The sequence below is a fragment of the Papio anubis genome, chromosome 6 (assembly GCF_008728515.1).
Source record: "Papio anubis isolate 15944 chromosome 6, Panubis1.0, whole genome shotgun sequence".
Classification (NCBI taxonomy): domain Eukaryota; kingdom Metazoa; phylum Chordata; class Mammalia; order Primates; family Cercopithecidae; genus Papio; species Papio anubis.
In genome coordinates, this window is record NC_044981.1 from 139,687,919 (window position 1) to 139,708,440 (window position 20,522).

General features: G+C 33.1%; 2 protein-coding genes across 2 annotated transcripts in view; both read left to right on the plus strand.

Moving 5' to 3' along the window:
* Positions 1-16,783, plus strand: part of LOC110743170 (triadin-like) — a 137,336-nt gene extending 120,553 nt beyond the window's left edge. The window contains exons 6-8 of the mRNA XM_021937917.2: positions 2,532-2,585; positions 6,368-6,427; positions 14,707-16,783. Of these exons, the coding sequence (XP_021793609.1) occupies positions 2,532-2,585; positions 6,368-6,427; positions 14,707-14,957 (365 nt within the window). The 3' untranslated portion in view covers positions 14,958-16,783. The remainder of the gene's footprint in view (positions 1-2,531; positions 2,586-6,367; positions 6,428-14,706) is intronic.
* The window catches only part of LOC110743175 (triadin-like), a 55,106-nt gene continuing 49,294 nt past the window's right edge, over positions 14,711-20,522 (plus strand). Inside the window, exon 1 of the mRNA XM_021937926.2 lies at positions 14,711-14,889. The gene's annotated coding sequence lies outside the window, so the exon portion shown is untranslated. The remainder of the gene's footprint in view (positions 14,890-20,522) is intronic.

Consider the following 20,522-nt stretch of genomic DNA (forward strand, 5'->3'; position numbering starts at 1 on the left):
GCTAGCATACAGTACAGGGTCTGTAAATCAACACTTCAACTGGGAGGAACTAGATTTCTCTCTAGGGTAACAGGAATGAGGCATGAATATGCTAATTTGAGTCCGAATTCAGTCCCTTTGCTCTTTTGATTTTGCGTTAATTCTCCCGTTTATGCCTATGCACACGTCAATCTGAAAATCCTTTAGTGGAATGGACAACCAGCTGTCCAAGGTGGGTGAGTCCTCATTTCTTACAGAGGCAGAGACAGAGATTAGGTGTTCCCCTGGGAGGTCTTTCCAATCAGGGCTCTGAAAGCACAGCTTATCTCACACAAACTTGGGTCCCCCCAGAGAAGCTTTAAAAGAAGCTTTGTTTTTGCCAAAATTTTCTCTTGGTTTTCTGCTTAATTAATAGGGATTCAAAGGAACCAAAATAAACCGTTTGTGGTCAGTATGAATAGTGATTTCCTCACCTTATTTTGTGAGTTATTTATATTGAACTTAGTAGCTCAGAAACAACTAAAAGAACCATTAGATGTGGAAAAAAAAAATCTCAATGTTCTAAGATGAGTTTTTTCTCCTTTTTCTCAATAGGTTTTAATTATTTGAGAAATTTTAATGAGTTGTCAAAAATTTCACATAATTGGAAGCAAGCAGTGTCTATTATAGCTCTACCACATCATCCATAAATAGAATTTAACTAGACAATACAACGAGCTCTTAGAATATTTTAGAATTTCACTTATTCAAAAATATTACAGAGTCCACTAAGTGACTGAGATCTTGTGATGACCTGGAAATGTAAAATAATAATAATAATAAATATGGTGTAGCCCCAAAGGATTTCATTTACTGAGTAGTTAGAAATGTTAACAATATCAATATTATTATTAAATTCCTGAAACATAATTATGTATATGGTGCAATTGGTGTATGGAATTAGTAGAGATCAAAGAAAATGTTACAGAGGAGACATTTGAACCAAGATGAAAGAGTGCATGGAATAGGGAAAGGAAAATGAATAAATGTGGGTGTGGTAATTCTAGGTGGAAGACACACACAGGCAGAGACACAGAGACATTATGAGGGCACACGGTGTGCTTGTGGAGCTACCAGCATTTAGTTATAACTAGAATATAAAGTTCAAGGAGAAATTCTTCGCAGATGACATTGGGTTGGTAAACACGGGGTGGTGAGCAAATGTCAGATCACTAGAGCAGTAAAATATTTTTATTTTGATATAGCACCCACTATGTGACAGATATCATGCTAAGCAGTGAGGAGGCACAAACATTTGTAACAGAGGAGTGAATGATATCGGATTTTCATGTTAGAAAGGTTAATATGAGACATAAAAATCTAAAATCTAAAAGTTCAAAAGACAAGTCAGGATATTATAATATTATGATAGGTAAAATAATATGCCCAAAAGAGACATCCTGCTTCAACTGCTGAATTGGAAATTGTTCTCTTCCCCTTTGCCCTCCTAATCTCTTACTAGGCTAATTTCTTCTCATTTCTCATACTCTTAAATGTCATTTCTACCAAGGACTCCTCCCCTAACAAACAGATTAGATTAGGTCATTTTATACATCAACATTCCACATTGCATTTTTTCTTCATAGCAATTTGACTCCCTGCAATTACCTACCTTTATAATTATTTGCTTAGCATCCACTAATCATTAGTTTATTGACATCATGGCGACAGGAATGAACTCTATCTTGTTGAGAAGAGTCTTTAGCACATAGCAGGTGTTCTTTCTATATTCTTGCGTAAATAAGTGATAGTTAAGGAGAATAATATTGGATAAAAGAAAACAAGTAAGAGGAATATTAAAAAGGCATGATTGAAAGAGCTTGGTGAATGAATGAAAAGGAAAAATAAAAGAGAAAGACAAATTGGGATAAGTCTCATGTTTCTAGCATGGATAATGAATAAGAATTATGACTAAGGTATGGGGTAAGATTATGACTTAAATTTTAGTCTTGTAATAATTGATGAGATCACTGCTCATATTAAGTTAAATTTTATTTTTGCTGAAAAGATTTGGTATTTTCTAGTCTTATTCCAGTATATATTTTAAAACATCTAGTGTGGAGTGTTTCTGTATAAGATTAATACATACTATTTAGGTTGATTGTTCTCTGCTTCAAGATCAGAAAATTATCTCTCTATATTTTCATCCTCATATTTCTGGCATTCATCCAATATCAAAGCCAGGCTCCTTTGGCATATAGCATGGTATTTTTTTAAATTGTCCAATTATTTCAATTAAGGATTTGGAAAAGCTGACGGGTATTATTATCTTTGCAATCAAACTTGGTTTAGGTACTAGTTTGTGCTTGGAGGATATGAAATAAAAATAGAAATAAGAAATAAATCTATAATTATCTTGAAGTTTAAACCTCTAACTACATAAAATCTCAATCCAGTTAAAGAAAGATTTCTAAAAGTAGCAGGTAAGTTTTTGACATCAAAAACTGCCATGCAAGCATCTCCTCATTTATTCCTGTTATTTAGATGAAAACTATTTATCTGTTTCTTTTCAGTTACACACAAAGAAAAAGAAAAAGTAAGAGAAAAAGAAAAACCTGAAAAGAAAGGTATGAAGTTATTTTTATTACTGTTTTAACACACCGATTCCTTTCCCATTGACTTCCTACTCTTTACATTCAGATTTTAGATGACCACGCAGTTTTACAAATTAAATTAGGATTATTTTCTCTGACTAGAATCTGAAAAAAGGAATTTCTGAATTGAGATAAATACTTACGGCTGTTGAACTCAGTTACCACTTTACTTTCCAGAAATGTTGTGTCAGTTTTTCCCCTGGCAGTTTTCAGACTGTGTTAGACAGCAATGAGGAGACTGTATCAGAAGTACTTGTCAGTTTGATAGGTAAGAAAGTAGATGTCATTATTGTAACTTGCATATTTTGATTATCTATTAGATTGCTTTAATTTCTAATTGTTATTCATTTATGTAAAATAGATAATAAGATCTAATTGCTCTACACATAAAGATACTTTGTGAAAACCTTCCTCTTACCTTGCTCCCAGCCTACTGATTCCCATATCATGCCAAACCCACATACTCACAGTAAACCACTCCGTAAATTTTACATGCATCCTTCCAGAGCTTTATTATGTGTTTTCCAGATAGTACATGTTATTTTCCTGCTATTTTTACACAAAATCTAGTATGTCCTATAACCTGACTTTTACAATTTAACAATACATCCTGAAATATTTTCATATCACTAAATATTGTTCTCATTCTCTTTAAAAAGCTGCATAGTGTTTAAATGGGAATGTTCTTCCTCTGTATTTTTTCCTGATAATCTAGTTAATTGTTAAAGTTAATTTTATTTTTTATTTTATTCATTAAGTTCTTCAGTTCTAGGATTTCTGTTTGGGTCTTTCTTATGATATTTATCTGTTTACTGAATTTCATGTTCAGATCATGAATTATTTTTCTCCTTCCTTTGTATTTTTTGTGTTCTCTTTATTTCTCTCTGAGTTTCCTCATGATTATTATTTTGGAAGGCATTTCATAGATTTCCCTTTTTTGGAGGCCTGTTACTGGAGTGTTATTGTGTTCCTTTGAAGGTATCATGTTTTCTTAGTTTTTCTTTCTTCTTTTAAAATTTTACTTTAAATTCTGGGATACATATCCAGGTTTGTTACATAGGTGTACATGTGCCATGATGGTTTGCTGCACCTATCAACCTGTCACCTAGATTTTAAGCCCTGCATGCATTAGGTATTTGTCCTAATGCTCTCCCTCCCCTTGCCCCCAACCCCCTGACAAGCCTCACTGTGTGATGTTACTCCCGAGTCCATGTGTTCTCCTTGTTTAACTCCCACTTATGAGTGAGAACATGCAGTGTTTGGTTTTCTGTTCCTGTGTTAGTTTGCTGAGAATGATGGCTTCCAGCTTCATCTATGTCTCTGCAAAGTATTTTTAACCTCTTACTATTTATAAGTTGAAAGATTCAAATATGGTTTTTAGCGATGTATATACCATGTGTAACTGTTCATACTCACTGCCCATTTCTCCAAATGATATGTGTGTGTGTGTGTGTGTGTGTGTGTGTTGGATATGTATACCCCTTCGTCTATAACTTATTTTCAAATATTTTTCTGACTTTGTTTTACAGTTAATCTTATGCTTTCTGTCTTTGTGAACAGACATGTGTGAGTTCATATATGTGTGTATGCATGTATGCATATGTTTAGATTCTTGAATTTTTAGGTGGTTAGATATGCTGATATTTTCTTGTGGTGTTTCTGGCTTTGAATCTTCATTCAATAATTAATTCAATAGCCACTAATATTTTCCTCAAGTTGAAAAAAGATTTTGTTTTTGTTTTTGTTTGTTTTGAGACAGAGTCTCACTCTGCCACCCAGACTGGAGTTCAGTGGTGCAATCTTAGCTCACTGGAACCTCTGCCTCCAGGGTTCAAGAGATTCTCATGCCTCAGCAGCTCTGGTAGCTAGAACTACAGACATGTGCCACTACACACTACACCTGGCTAATTTTTGTATTTTTAGTAGAAATGGGGTTTTGCCATGTTGGCCAGGCTGGTCTCGAACTCCTGACCTCAAGTGATCTGCTCACCTCAGCCTCCCAAAGTGCTGGGATTACAGGTGTGAACCACAGTGCCCATCCAAAAAAGATTGTTTCCTATTTTAAATGAACGTTAATTCCTCAAAAATCCATCTCAATGTATGATGTGAAGTAAAATTCTAACTTAATTTTTGCCATTGTTTTACGGTGGATTGTGTCTAGGATAACCGGGCCAGATTTCAGCTGATTTATGCATCCAGAGTATGCATAGTCTGCTGAAGTTTTTGTTTTGTTAAACACTCCAGTTAGGTAGAACACATTATGACATTTAGGAATCAGATCAGTTGGAATACGTTTCAATATTTTTTATGGTATATTTACACTTAAAAATACCAAAATCCCACAAATCACCGCTAAAAATCTTACTCATGTAACCAAAAACCACCTGTACCCCAATAACCTACAGAAAAAAGAAGAAAATTTCAATTAAATAGTTGTTGTTTTCTTCATGTTTATTTTCTTATTTTCTTATCATGTTTTCTTCATGTTCAATTTCCATGAACTTCAATACAACCATCTCCTTTCTCTGTTCTAGAAATAGGTGACCTTTTCTTGTCTGCTATTGGGTTAAGCAGAATTATTAGCACTAGGTTCTGTGTATTCTGACTTAATGAAATAATCTGCTATTCCTTGTGATTTTTTTTTTTCAAACTTCACAGTAGCTAAATGTTTTCTATTAAAAAAAAAAAGTTAGGAATTTTTACCCTTAAATTATAAGTGCTGCAGAAAAATGTATTCAAATTGAAAAGCAGAAATAAAATGCTACATTGTAAGTGCTCTTTTATTTACCTTATGCCAATTAAAAGATGTTTACTTTTTAGAAGATATGTTATTATAATGTAATCCTGTGACCTTATGTGTCTAGTGCCTTGCTTAGCCTAGCATAATGCTCCTTTTGTTAACATTGTCTAATATATTATGCATAATCCCAAGTGGTAGTGTAGGTGGCTGTGAGCAGGCCTGAGTGGTGGAGAGGCTGAAACTCTGGAGGAGGAGGCACTTGGGCTCTCAGCAACTCTGCATCTGTCAGGGACACTGGTCTTCAACTGAACATTAGGCTTTCTAAGGCTTAAATCATCTCTCCAAGATTCTGGAGGACACTATTCAACAACTGTATTTAAAAATAATAGATTTTTGAGTACATATTTTAAACATTTCTTGATGATGTAAGTAAAGCTGATGTACATTCTTACTATTCTTGTTATACGTTGGAGAAATGGAAATCTGTGGAACCAATTTTTTCTCTAGTAATCAATACATATACTTTATCAACTGTCCAATTAAATCTCATATTTTACTACTTAATTTTCATAGTTTATTTAATTACCATTGTTATTCTTGAAAAAGTAGCATGTAAATATTGAAAAAATGTATGATTATTTGGTAATCTACCAAATGACACAATTTAATTGAAATTTAAAAATAAACATAATGATATATTTTTTGACAAATTCTTATAAAAAATTTTCCCTCTCAGTTTGTCTTCCCTGAAAGCTTTATCTATTTGCAATAATGACTTGAAAAAGAGTGGATCTGATTTTCAAAAAGCTAAATCTTAATGCCTAGACTTTTACATTGAATTCTATACAACTGTTATTACATTGGTGACTCTTTATTTCTGAATTAGACTTATTAATGTCATAAATTTTCAAAATATTACATATTAGGTTTTAGCACTTATGAAGCTGAGGTCAAAAGAAAGCTTGGTTTTGAAATCTATTAAAACTGTGTACTAATGTAAAATTTTCTGTTTAAGCAACTCACAAGGAAAAAATTGAGAAAAAAGAAAAACCAGAAACAAAGACAGTGGCAAAAGGTAACTTTTCAATTTATTATTTCCATAACTAAATTATTTTTACTTTGAAAGATTAATTTTTGGGTAACAGATAGTTGGATATTTGTAAACTTTTATCATTTTATTTACATTAAAAAGTTAATTTGGTCTTACATTTAAAATTTAATATCTAAAAGAATAATTAAACTGAACAATTACTAGAGAATCTCAAAATGTGAGAGGAAAATGAAGAGCTTCATCATATGTGGTAGACAGAATTTTGAGCCCCATGACCTTCATTCACCCCTTGGTGTCATCCCTGTGGCTATGTTATATTACATGTAAAAAAAAAATTGCAGAGGCAGTGAAGATTGTTCTAAAATAGGGAGGTTATCCTGGATTATCCAGGTGGGTTCAATGTAATACCATGAGTCTTTAAATGTGGAGACATTCAGCAGACAACAAAGAGATTTGAAGTATGAAGACTTTTGCCCATTGGCTGGCTTGAAAACGTGAGAAGAAAATGAATTCTGCCTCCCTGTTGAATAAGCATTAAAGCCAATTCTTTCCTCTAGTCTCCAGTAAAACACAAAGACTGGGTGACAATTTGATTTCAGCTTTGTGGGCCCTAAGCAGAGAATTCAGTAGAGCCATGCTGAGCCAACACTTTGGAATCATAAAAACTGGAAGATAATATAAGTGGGTGTTATTTTAATTGGCTAAGTTTGTTGTAATTTGTTACCACAACAATAAAGAAACTAAAATAACATATTTGGTTCACAATTTTTCACCAGTATTATACCTTGAATTTGATTTTAGAATACTCAAATTCAGAATTTTCTTTTTAAAATTTCTTTATTTTCAATATTTATAGGTACATAGTAGTTGTACATATTTATGGGGTACATGTGATGTTTTGATACAAGCATACAATATCTAATGATCAAATCAGGGTAATTGGGATATCCGTCACCTCAAACATTTATTATTTCTTTGAGTTGGGAACATTCCAAATTCACTCTCTAGTTATTTTGAAATATACAATAAATTATTGTTAACTATAGTCATTCTATTTTGCCACTGAGCACCAAGAACATATGTTGAGGAAAGGACAGTCTCTTCTATAAATTGTACTAGGAAAACTGATTATGCAGAAGAATGAAACTAGACGCCTATCTCTCACCATATACAAAAATCAAATCAAACTGAATTAAAGACTTAAATGTAAGACCTGAAACTATGAAACTACTTGAAGAAAACATTGGGGAAATGCTTTAGGACGTTGGTGTGGGCAAAGATTTCTTGAACAAGACCTCAAAAGCATAGGTAACCAAAGCAAAAATAGACAAATAGACAACTTCTGCACAGTAAATTATTTTCTTGTATCAAAAAGAAAGAATTGGCTGGGCACAGTGGCTCACACCTGTAATCCCAGCATGTTGGGAGGCTGAGGCAGGTGAATCGCTTGAGGTCAGGAGTTCAAAACCAGCCTGGCCAAAATGGTGAAACCCTGTCTCTAGTAAAAATTTAAAAATTGGTAAAGTGTGGTGGCACACACTTGTAATCCCAGCTACTTGGAAGGCTGAGACAGGAGAATATCTTGAAACCTGGAGGCAGAGGTTGCAGTGAGCTGAGATAGTGCCACTGCACTCCGGCCTGGGCAACAGAGTGAGACTGTCTAAATAAAAAAAAAAAGTGGTCATACATAAATCTTGATCAATATTTTTTACTTTAAAAGTTTGAGAACTGAAAGTACCATAATAATATGCCAAATATATTCATTAGTATATCACTTTAATATTATACATTTTGGCATATTGAACAACAACGTTTTTCTGTATTAAATTTATCTGCCAATTACTAGAAAAAAATGGATTTTATTTGGTAGTTTAATCCTATTCCCTACATTTAAACTTCTCCCTTTTTTTTTTTTTTAAATATACATTTTAGGCGATCAGCTAGAAGCTTCAATTCAGTAGTTTTAAGAAACTACTCATTTAGGTAAAGCTTAGAAGCATTTTTAAAATTTAGTTTGATTATCTACTAAATGTAAAATAATGAGATATTTGAAGCAGATATATTTTCAATAAATCTTCCATTAGATAACCAAATATCATTTTATTAAATTTAATATGGATGAATTATAAATTGAAACATTTTTAGAAGATAACATGAATTTACTTTCAAGATTAAATTACAGTAAATAAAAGTAATTTTATTTTGTTTCTCCTGTTTCATAGATATAAATGAAAACACATTTTGCATATATATAATTTATTTTCATTACATATACATGAAATCTTATGTGATAGATGTATGAAATCTAGTGGACATTTTAAAGATCACATAAATTAATTGCCTAGTTTAACAGATGAAGAAAGTGACCTCTAGAGAGAGAGAAACAAATTTTTGCCAGGTCATAAAAATACTTTATGATTGGGGTAAGACTAAAAACCCAGGTGCGGTAAGTATAAATTGAGTATTCTTCACAAAAATAATTAAATACATGTCTTCAAGCATCATAGTTTTTCCAAAAATTTGTTGAATACTGCATTAGTTACGCATTGCTTTGTAGAGCATTACCACAACATTTGAGACTTAAATCAATGCACATTTATTATCTCACAGTTTCTGTGGATCAAGAATCTGGGCATGGCTTAGCTCAGGCCTCTGTTTCGCAATCTTACAAGGCAGCAAACAAAGTGTTAACTAGGACTTCAGTCTCATCTGAAAGTTCAACTGAGGAAGCACCATTTTTAAGTTCATTATATGGTTGTTAGTGAGATTCAGTTCCTCGAGGACTACTAGTCAATCAGTTCCTGGCTGGCTGTTGGCTACGGACCATCTTTAGTTCTTTGACATATGAGTCCTATGAACATGACAGCTGGCTTCATTAAACCTAATGAGAGAGAAACAGGAAGACAGAAATTACAATCTTATCGTATTCAATCACCTTTGCCATATGGGTTAGCAGCAAATTCCTAGGCCAACCCATATTGAAGGGAAGATGATTGCGCAAGAATATGAATGCCACAAGTTGGGAGTCACTGGGGGCCATCTTGAGTCTGCTTGCCATAAATACTTTCCATTTACATATTTACATCATTCCTCTGGGGGAGGTACACATGCACATACACATACACACACAAACATACATATATATGTGTATATATATGTATGCATAAATATATATATGTCTGTTTACAACATGTATATGTATTTGTATGTGTGTACACATGTTTGTATACAGTATATACTTTTTATTTTTATTTTATATGTGTATGTATTATGTTATAAGAAATTAATAGAAAGTGTTCTTTATATAATAGGTGGTTTCTGGTGAAACAAAATAAGATAAAAAAGTCATAAGCCTTCTATGTGACATTAAAGTTAGAAAAAATTATAAAGTATCTTTGAAAGGTGTGATCAGTTAAAGTAGAATCTCCCTTTGAAGAGCTGTGATTTCCAGAGGCACTTGCATAGAACCCAGCATGTTTCTTGCTCTGTTGCATACTGCTTGCTGAAAGGCAGTCATTGGTTAGAACACTTCAGGGATTCCTCCTGGGGAAGAGTGGACCTTTAATGTCTACCTTGATACATATGTAGGACCCCATATCCACCGAGAAAACTAGCCTATTTCTGTAGTTCATTAAAAATAACAAAGACAGGGTAGAAGAAGAAGAAAACAATGATGAAAAGACAAGTTGAGTGAGGTGAGCCAAGTTTGGGCCAGGCTGTCTATTTGATGTGGATGTCAGTGTGACCTTCAGATGTCTGTGTGTTTGATGAAGAGAGGTTATTGTTTCCTTGGTCACTTTCAGGAAGACATTTTATCACTTTCACATGGTTCATGTATATTTACGTCTGCCCTTATATGTCTTAAAGTACATTTTTTTGTATCATCTTTTCAGGTTAATATTAATAAGTGTGAAATTTATTGTGATTAGAAATTGGGTTAGTCATTCTGATTCTACTCTTTCTACTCCTGACTCATTTAGTTGCACCATCTTTGATAAATGGCTTTTTGATACTTAGATTTTTCAAATGTAAAATAATAATGAAATAGTAATTCTTGCTGTACGTTAAACTTTGAGCAAGTTCTAGGGAAACTCCAAGAGCTCTAGACATGCGGATTATGCAGATATAATATTAGAAATGTTTATGTACTTATTTTGCAGAATTCAAATTCGTTTGCTCAGTGTTACTTATCTCCACAGCTTCCATAGAGGAAGAGGCAGCTATAGTGGCGATTCTTTTTTTTTTTCAATGCAAAGAAACTGAAGCAAAGATAAGTTAAGCAGTTTGCAGTTCTTTATGGAATGAGATATAAAATTTGTTATTTTCTAACTCCCAACATGTGTAGTATGTTTATTGAGGGATATTGTTCTATTTAATACTTTGGCATCAGACATTCTGAATCTGATGCAGTAGCTAATGGATCATGCTAATTCCAAGATCTAATGAAATATGCTGATATAATTTTTTTGATTTAGCCATTTTATTTTCCATTTGACAAAAGTCATGAATAAAATGCCTTCCTAAATAAAAATGGGTGATTTGAATACCCATGGCAATACTTTTTATTTTTTTCATTCCTTAATAAAGTTCATCACTTAAATTATTTTAGGAAAAAATCAGGAAAAATATTTTGGCACAAAATTGAAGAATATCTACTCAACTTAAAACTAAATAGAAGTTGGGTGTTGCTTTAGTTTCATGATATTTTCTTTATTATAGCCACATCGTTGTTTAGTTCTCACTCATTTTTTTCTAGTATAAGGCAAAGTTATCTATTTCCAGGGTGAAGGTGATTGAAAAGTGTCTAAAATAGGTAGAAAATATTTTATTATTTTTATACTTAAAGTCAATGATTATGAGTTGGCTATATATGTGGTTCTACCTCTTAGAAAATAATAATTGCCCAGTTATAAATTTTAATGGCATTAAAAATAAATCTGAATTTCACACATCTATAATTCCATACTACAAGTTAAGGTTAAATCAACTGTAACTTACAAGGAGTAAATAGCTGTCATTTAGAGTAAGCAAATATAGCAATTTCACACCAATTAGTATAAACAAAAAAAGGCTGTCAAATTTCACAGGTTTAGACAAGTTTATTTCTAAACACATATGTACATATGCAGTCTCTATATCACTATATTATACATATGATCTGAGTATAGTGGAATATTTACTCTCTCCTTCATCAAAATTCCTAATCAAGTATACATTTATCCTGTGTTTTCCCTGAAAAAAGCATTGTGCTAGACACTATGGTGATACAAAAATGAATAATAGAATTCCTACCCCCAAGCACTCTCTGTCTGGTAGGGAAGACAGATAGATCAAACTATCTATAATTCAAGATATATAATGAAGAATAAAATGTATACTTTAATAAAAATTCAGGCAAATGGAAGCTCAGGGGAAGACATTATTAATTCAATTGGGAGAGCCATTTTTTTTTTGCATATGAATTGACCATGAAGAAATTTAATCCCAGTACTTTGGGAGGCTGAGGTGGGTGGATTGCCTGAGGTCAGGAGTTCAAGACCAGCCTGGCCAACATGGTGAAAACCCATCTCTACTAAAAATACAAAAATTAGCCGATCATGGTGGATCATGGTGGCACATGCCTGTAATCCCAGCTACTCAGGAGGCTGATGCAGGAGAGTGGCTTGAACCCGGGAGGCGGAGGTTGCACTGAGCCGAGATCATGCCATTGCACTCCAGCCTGGTAACAGAGCTGAGAGTCTGTCTAAACAAAAACAAACAAACAAAAAACAAAAAAAAGAAAGAAAGAAATTTAAATATGTGGAAAAATATAGAAAATATAGAGAATTCAGTCTGACAATATTTGACACATGGAAAAATACATAAAATATTCAAAAGAAAGAAAGCCGTTCAGTAGAGGAATAAATTTTTGGAAAGATGCTGTAAGATGGGAGATAGGAGGAAGTCAGATACTGCAGGGTTTTAATTTTGCTATGCTAAAATTTATTCAGATAGTTTTATTATTATGCTGATTTTTAGAGCTCCAGCAATTAGCTATGAGTCCTGGTCAACACAAAGTCTCTAGAAGTGTTTTTAGGTGAACATATAATGAGTTGTATGAGATTGAGGTGCTGTTGACCATTCCAGTGAAACTTTCTTCCCAGACAGACACTAATAAACATTCCAGTGTGGAATTCTGGTATGATTTCAATTTAAAGTCCTGCGCAGAAAGTTGCTGGTTTCAGTCACAGAAATGTTTGAGTTTACTGCAGGGAAGAGCAGAAACCAGCAAAGGAGGTTTAGAAATGATTTACAGGAAGAAGAAGAAAATCCCCTGAATGTAGTCATAGAAGCCACAAAGATGTTGAAAGTTTATGGACATGTGAAACCCCATCACTATTAACAATACAAAATTAACCAGGCTTGGTGGCAGTAGCCTGTAATCCCAGCTACTTGGGAGGCTGAGGCAGGAGAATTGCTTAAAACTGAGAGGCAGAGGTTGCATTGAGCCAAGATCATGCGATTGCACTCCAACCTGGATGACAAAGCAAGACTCCATCTCAATTAAAAAAAAATTATGCAGTAATTGGGTAATATTTGTATGATAATTTTATGATTAAACAATATTGAATAATGTGTATCATAATTCCCTTTCTTAAAAAATTCTCAATACACTTCAGTTTTGAGAAAGTCCAAGTTAAATGACCAGGTTAGCTTATGGTTTCCAAATGAATTTGGTCATGAGAATATTCTCCAGCACCTAATACAGTATCAACATCTTCCTGTAAATATCTGAAGTATCTGAGAAACAGTGTTTTGGGAAGTGCTGGCATAGTCAATTAAGTGCAGTACCACAGATGATTTTTGTTTTGCAAGCTAACCAGCATCTGGCATTATCATTTTCATTCTCTCAATGGGACCTTCTGATATTATCTTGGTTTAGCCTGAAATCATCATTTAGGGTACCAAAGTCAATAAACTTGATTACATTTTTTCATCAAATTTTTTTTTTTTTTTTTTGAGACGGAGTTTCGCTCTTGTTACCCTAGCTGGAGTGCAATGACCCAATCTCGGCTCACTGCAACCTCCGCCTTCCGGGTTCAAGTGATTCTCCTGCCTCAGTCTCCTGAGTAGCTGGGGTTACAGGCATGCACCACCAAGCCCAGCTAATTTTTGCATTTTTAGTAGAGACGGGGTTTCACCATGTTAGTCAGGATGGTCTCAATCTCCTGACCTCGTGATCTGCCCACCTTGGCCTCCCAAAGTGCTGGGATTACAGGCATGAGCCAACATGCCCGGCCTTCATCAAATTCTTTAACATGGGTGACAATAAAGGCTCCATAGTACATTAGCGAATGACACAGAGGATTCCAACATTGCAGTAGAGCTGCTGTGGTATATAGTGGTTATGTGTAGTCACATATAATAAGGAATGTCCAATATGCAGGATCTATTATGAACAATTTTCCACACATTATGTGCTGCATTATTATTGCTTTTTAAAAGATGCTTGAATGATCCACAGACTAGTTAATTTGCATCCCAGTTCCCTCTTCCAAAATGCAGATAATATCAAATTAAGAATATATGTGTGTAAAATATATATATTCTAATTTATGTATCTATTCATATATATTTTTATTTATAGCCCTTTGAATTTCTCAGGATATGTTTAAGGACTTTAAAAACTAGCAGAATTATCGCTGACTTAAGATAAATAGGAGCCAATATCTCAATTTCTGCACTTTCAGTTTTTCTAAAGCCAAATCATTAGAGACTATATGTCTCTCAGTTATCCTCTAATGGATTTTATTGTTTTATTTCTATTAGTCAACACCAATGTGGATAATTTTACACTTGCATTCCTAATTGTTGTCTTTAAAAAAGACTATTGGCATTTCAGTTTCTTGAATGACCCTTAAGATCTTTCAGTTATGGAGCAAAATGATTACGTGCTTATAAAAGGAGACTACTTCACTGGACTCTTTGGTATGGACATTGTCTTTCACTGAACATGCCTGTATATCCATCCACTGCATACTACAAATGCCTCCTTGTTGACATGCTAAGTTACTATTGCCTTAAAAAATAGTGTTTTCATGTACAAATTAAGAGCCACAACACTTTTAGTAGTCTATCTAATATAGCACTTTATAAACTATAAAACTCTGGTAAGTCACAAGTGTTTATGTTAAGAACAGTATTTTTCATTGTTTTCCATTCTTCCCTCTTTCTTTTCCAATTTTCCTTAATGACATAGTACAGATGAAACATTATGTTTGTAAATAAACAAAAATATTTCAACATCTCTTAACTTTATACAGAACAGAAGAAAGCTAAGACTGCAGAAAAGAGTGAAGAAAAGACTAAAAAGGAAGTGAAAGGTGGAAAACAGGAGAAAGTGAAGCAAACAGCTGCAAAAGTAAAAGAAGTACAAAAAACACCATCAAAACCCAAAGAAAAGGAGGACAAAGAGAAAACAGCTGTGTCAAAGCATGAACAGAAAGGTAAACATTCAGAGCAGGAGGCTGCCGGAGGTTCTAAGAGAATATTGGGCAAGAAGCACATGCAGTGAAATTAAAAGCTGAGAAAGACCAAAACCAAACTTCAAATGGGGGTAAAAGACATTAAAGTAAATATATCAGAAAGGAAATACAGTACATTGGAAATTAATGTTTATTTATAAAAATACTAAAATGTGTTCACATATCTAAAGGGGCATTTTGAAATATTTTAAAAAGGGGTTTGGAGGTAGCATCCAAAATCGTATAAAGATTAGGGATAAATGTTGAATTTTTGAGATATGGAATGTCTATTAAGAGGTGGAATAAAGATTGCATATGTCGTACTCTTTGGAGGAAAGTGGTCCCCCAAAATGACAGCAATTCCTAAGGAGTTTGTTAAGGGGCACATGTTGGCATCATATAGAGTAAATATCATAAAAACTATCCATACATTACTGTTGCATTGGCAAGAGCACATAATTTAGAATACACATCAAATTTTTAAATTTATTTAATAGGCAAGATGTTATAGAGAAGACAGCTCTCAAGATTCTTTTTCAGTTTCCATTGACTAAATTTCTAACTTTAGAAAGCTCTGAATGTGACATATTGTGCCACTCTTCAGCAAGAGTGATGTCAAACTTACATCCCCACTTCGCAAAAATATAGCACTTAAATGCAGGTGGAATATAAATCTGATTTTTTTTTTTTTTAATGGAAGGTTGCTATGTGAATATACAGAGCTGAAGGTTTAGGAGGGCAACTAAGGGTCTTATTGTACCACATCTCTGGCACTCGTTGACTCTTTCTTTTCCTAAGTCCATTCCTGACTCCAGGTTGCTATATAATCCTGAGACTCCTTTACAGAATACGGGGATCTAATATGTAGGGACTATTTCTATAACTGATGTTTCTTAGAGGCATTGCAAAACCAAATTTTTCTTTACTTTGTAGAACTTTTGATTAATGTTATCTAAGGACTGTGTCAAAGAATTGGTTTCTATTAGATTTTAGTTTAAGACATCTTACAATTTTGTTACAGAGCAAGCTATTTAGAGGATGAAACTGAAATTAATTTTTCTTCATTATAAGGGACAAGGAATGAAATTTGCAATCCGCTCATACTGTATTTTCATCTTTTTTCTCTTGAATTTGCATTTGTAAACGATTCACATGTAGTATTTGTCAACTCTGATTTATACGACAAAAGATACATATTTTAAAAAGGAAAGAGTTTTTCTTTTTTTAGTGATCTACAAACTTTTTAATTTAGATAATTTTAATTTACTTAATATTTTAAGTTATAAGTCATATTAAAATTTAGGAGCTCTAAAACTTTTTCCAATTTTCAAGGTGATTATATCAGCATGAAAAAAATTTAGAAGTTAATTATTACTTCTATCAAAATTTTGTTGTTAATGATGTATTTTCGTAGGAAAAAAGAATGAAGTAAATAAAGAGAAAATAGATTGAATACAATATTTTACTGTGGTTAAAAAAAAAAAAAAAAGGCCGAAATAATCTTTGGATTCACTGGTATGATTACTTAGATCCTAAAATCCTTTACACTTTAGATGGTTGTTCAAAAAGAAAAATAATCACATGAAATCAGTGAAAACCTACAAAGTACATTCTAATTTTTAACCATAAATACAGAATGTAAAAATTGATGCCAGTTATATTTGGAAATGTCAAAATACTTATTTGGCAACTAGGAATGTGAATGTATTTTTTTGATGTTAATTTTTCATATCTTTGGGGATTTGGGAGCCATATTTTATTGATAAAAACTCATCACCAGAATACTTTAAAATAATATTTATTTTCCAGGCCACAAATATTGTATTTCATTTCTATCAGCAATCAGATTTATTAAAGACAGCATTATATTACCATATCCATTTTCAGTCTACTATTTTTATTTCTACACAAAGAGCTATTTATCTATTAAAAAGACATTCAAATATCTTTTAGAGTTAAAAACAAAAGCACAAATGTGATTTTATCAGCTAAACAATTGCAGTTGCTAAAGCAAGTCTCAGTATTGAGAACAGTTGCCATCAATTATATAAATGTGTCATTAGGTAAGTAATCAAAACTTAACCTCTAATGGCAGATCAGACATGTAAATATGTCATTTTACTTTTCATTTATTTTTTACTAAGTAAAGATTTAATTAAGAGCATTTTTAAATTAAAGAAAGCTAATTACATTATGATTTTAACTAAACAAGATAAACAAAGATATAGTTTTTTTTTTAAATTTCTGAGGCTTTGGTTTTGAAAATTTTATATGATGACTTAGTGTAACTGTTGAGTTAGCTTTTTGGACAAGAGAATACTCATTCACATAGTTAAGTTAGACCTAATATGTTTAAGGCATTCTTTTCATATAGATTTCTAAATACTTCTTTTTAAAGAAACAAAGCTCATAGGTCCTTCACTCACTTGGAAACAGATTTTTTACATGGCACGTGTTTATTAGTAATTATTGAATTGCATAGTATACATGTGAATATATTCAATGTAGTTACTCTCAGTATGGTATACAGAAATAATACATCTCTTTTTCTGCTTGAAGCATTAGGGATAAGATGTACATGTATATACATACCTACCATAAAAACACACACACACATACACACACACAAACACATATCAAATAATCTAGTTTTTATGAACCCATCTAAATCTGTTTATATAGAGTAGGAAGAGTTGGCATAATCAGACATTGCTCCCTAGTTTTCTGATGACCTCTGGGAGGTCCGTGGGGAAGGAAAAACAAATTTTTCAGCTGCCACACACTTTGCTCATTCATTCATTCATTCTTTCTTTTTAAACAACTATTTAAATATTTGCGGCAGGCAAAGAAATTATAGCTAATGTGAATCTGTTATAGAGCACTGGACCACATGTGCCCCATCCTCATTAGAGGTTTCATATTTTTTTTTATTTGTTTTTGTTGACACTCTGCACCCAGAATGTATTTTCCCTTGGTTACCACTCCACAGGGAACACCAACTAGGTATCCTTTGAATGACATGTATCACTGCTTCCTGAGGATCAAGGAGAGAAATGGAGGACAGCATGTGTTATTCCAAGAAGGATGTTTATTTGGGAAAAAAGTGCTTACAATGATGAGCAAATTTAACATTATATAAATCATTATCTCAGAACTATGAAAGTTAGAATGGCAGGACAATTTATATTTTCTTTATGAAAAGTTTTCTGCTATGATATTTAAGTTGGGTTTAAAGAAACACTTTTAGAAAACAAATCTTTCAAAATCAGGAAGGCTTGGTTTTTCTGTATTCTTAGATAGGTTAAGCAAATAAACTGGAGACTTCCCAACCCATACCTACCTAGAATTCTTATACATTGTTAAGGTCATTGCCAAGGACAGGTGGAAATGGGCATCCTAACTTAAAATAGTTGAAAATTCCTATCAGCTTTGATAGGAATAAAAACATCTTTCTCATATTCCTATTGATATATTGGTGCCATTAGAATACAAGATCAGAGCACTATTTACATATAACAAAACCTTCTAAGTGTTGTAACAAATAATTTTCTAGGTTAAAAAAATCCTATGACTTCATAAGAAATTTCATTTTTATAATTAGAAGTTCATTGGGCTGTTGGTGTATTAATGAATGATTTTTGGATCTAGGAAATATAAGAAATATAAGTAAGGTACAGTTGTCCCACAGTATCTGTGGGGGATAGGTTTCAGGATTCCCTGTGGATACCAAAATCCACAGATGTTCAGAGTCTTTCATATAAAATTGAGTAATATTTGCATATAACCTATGCACATCCTCTTGTATACACTAAATCATCTCTAGATTAGTTATACTACCTAATGTATTTAATAAATGCTTTGTAAATACTTATTATACTGTATTGTTTAGTAAATAATAAGAAAAATGTCTGTATATGTTCAGTACAGATGCAACATGATAGCCATAACTATATATATATATATGTTTGTTTGTTTTGAGACGGAGTCTTACTATGTCACCCAGGCTGGAGTCTAGTGGCACAATCTCGGCTCACTGCAACTGCAACCTCTGCCTCCTGGGTTCAAGTGGTTCTCCTGTCTCAGCCTCCCAGGTAGCTGGGATTAGAGGTGCCCGCCACCATGCCCAGATAGTTTTTGTATTTTCAGTAGAGACGAGGTTTCACTATGTTGGCTAGGCTGGCCTTGAACGCCTGACCTACAGTGATCCTCCCACCTTGGCCTCCCAAAGTGCTGGGATTACAGGCGTGTGGTTTGTTGAATGCTCAGATGTGGAACCCAGGGAAATGGAGGGCTAACTGTACTTTGATAATATTTCAGCATACAAGCTGAAAAGTTTCATTACATTGTCAGCGTTCAGCTAAAGAAGAATCTCCGAAGTGTGAAGATTTTAATTAATTCAGTACACTGTTCAACATGTTATGTATATAACCATCCCATCACAACTTGGGGCAGATAATATTTCATTTGGAGGAGATGTTATACTACAAATGGTCCCTGCATTTTAAACTTCCAACGTAAATAAAAACAAACACTCTTATTTGCTGTCATGGGAGTCTATAGTGCCTTTAAGAGTAATTATTTTGCGAAAAATGAATGAAAGATTTTAGATCAGTGATTCTGTAAATGCAGTCTATTTAGATTCATCTAAGGAGTTTGTATAAAATGCATATTCCTAGGGTCCAGATCTATGGCGTTTAAATTTTGTGGATGATGGAGCCCAAAAATCTGTATTTTGACAACTCCCCTCTCTTTCTCATGTTTAAGTTGCCCTTTGAGTACTACTCCTAGAGTATAAGGAGAACAAATCTAAAAATAGTATAGTCACTTAAGGTACTGAAATAAAGGGAACATACTGCCAATTTCAAAAAGTTCATACTGGTCTAACTTCAAACTTTTCATTTAAGCAAAATGTACTTTTTCATTTTGCTTTGTCTCAGAGTCAAATTGCCATTTCTACAGTTTTGCTCAGGAAAACAGTCTTATGTCTAGGAAAGAGAAAATACTCTCTACTTTAGCCTTATGTCTTTCCCAATCATAGGGGTCCCAGGTCCTGGGATTAGAAACTCCAGCTATTACTGCCAGTACATCAAAGGGCAAATCAATGCATGGACTGACCTGAGGACTAGCCGCCTTCCCTTTCCCTACCTCTCCTGTGGGAAAATATGGTACAATTTCAACAACTAAAATACATCTAAATTTTTGGAACTTTATGAGTTTTGGCCTGCCCATATTTAGGTATTAATGAAAAATATTATATTTTTATATCTTCTTCAATAACTATATTTATTTTCAAAGACCTAACAGAATTTCATAATAAAATGGATTCCTCTAAAAATGCTGTTACTACTCCAAAAGAATGAGATTTACAAAAATCCTTAGAGGTGTATCTAGTAACAAGCTTTGTTATTTCATATGTTTGACATGCATAATTTGGAGCAATTAAGATTGTAACATGTTGCTTAAATTCAATAAACTCTCTTGGTCCTGAAGCTACCTTTGGATTTGGTGGATTAATAAAATGCATATTTCAGGAATATTGAAATGTAAAGTATTTCATAATATGTATGCTTTAAAGAAGATACGGTAAAGATTCATTGATTGAGCTTTGAGTTGGG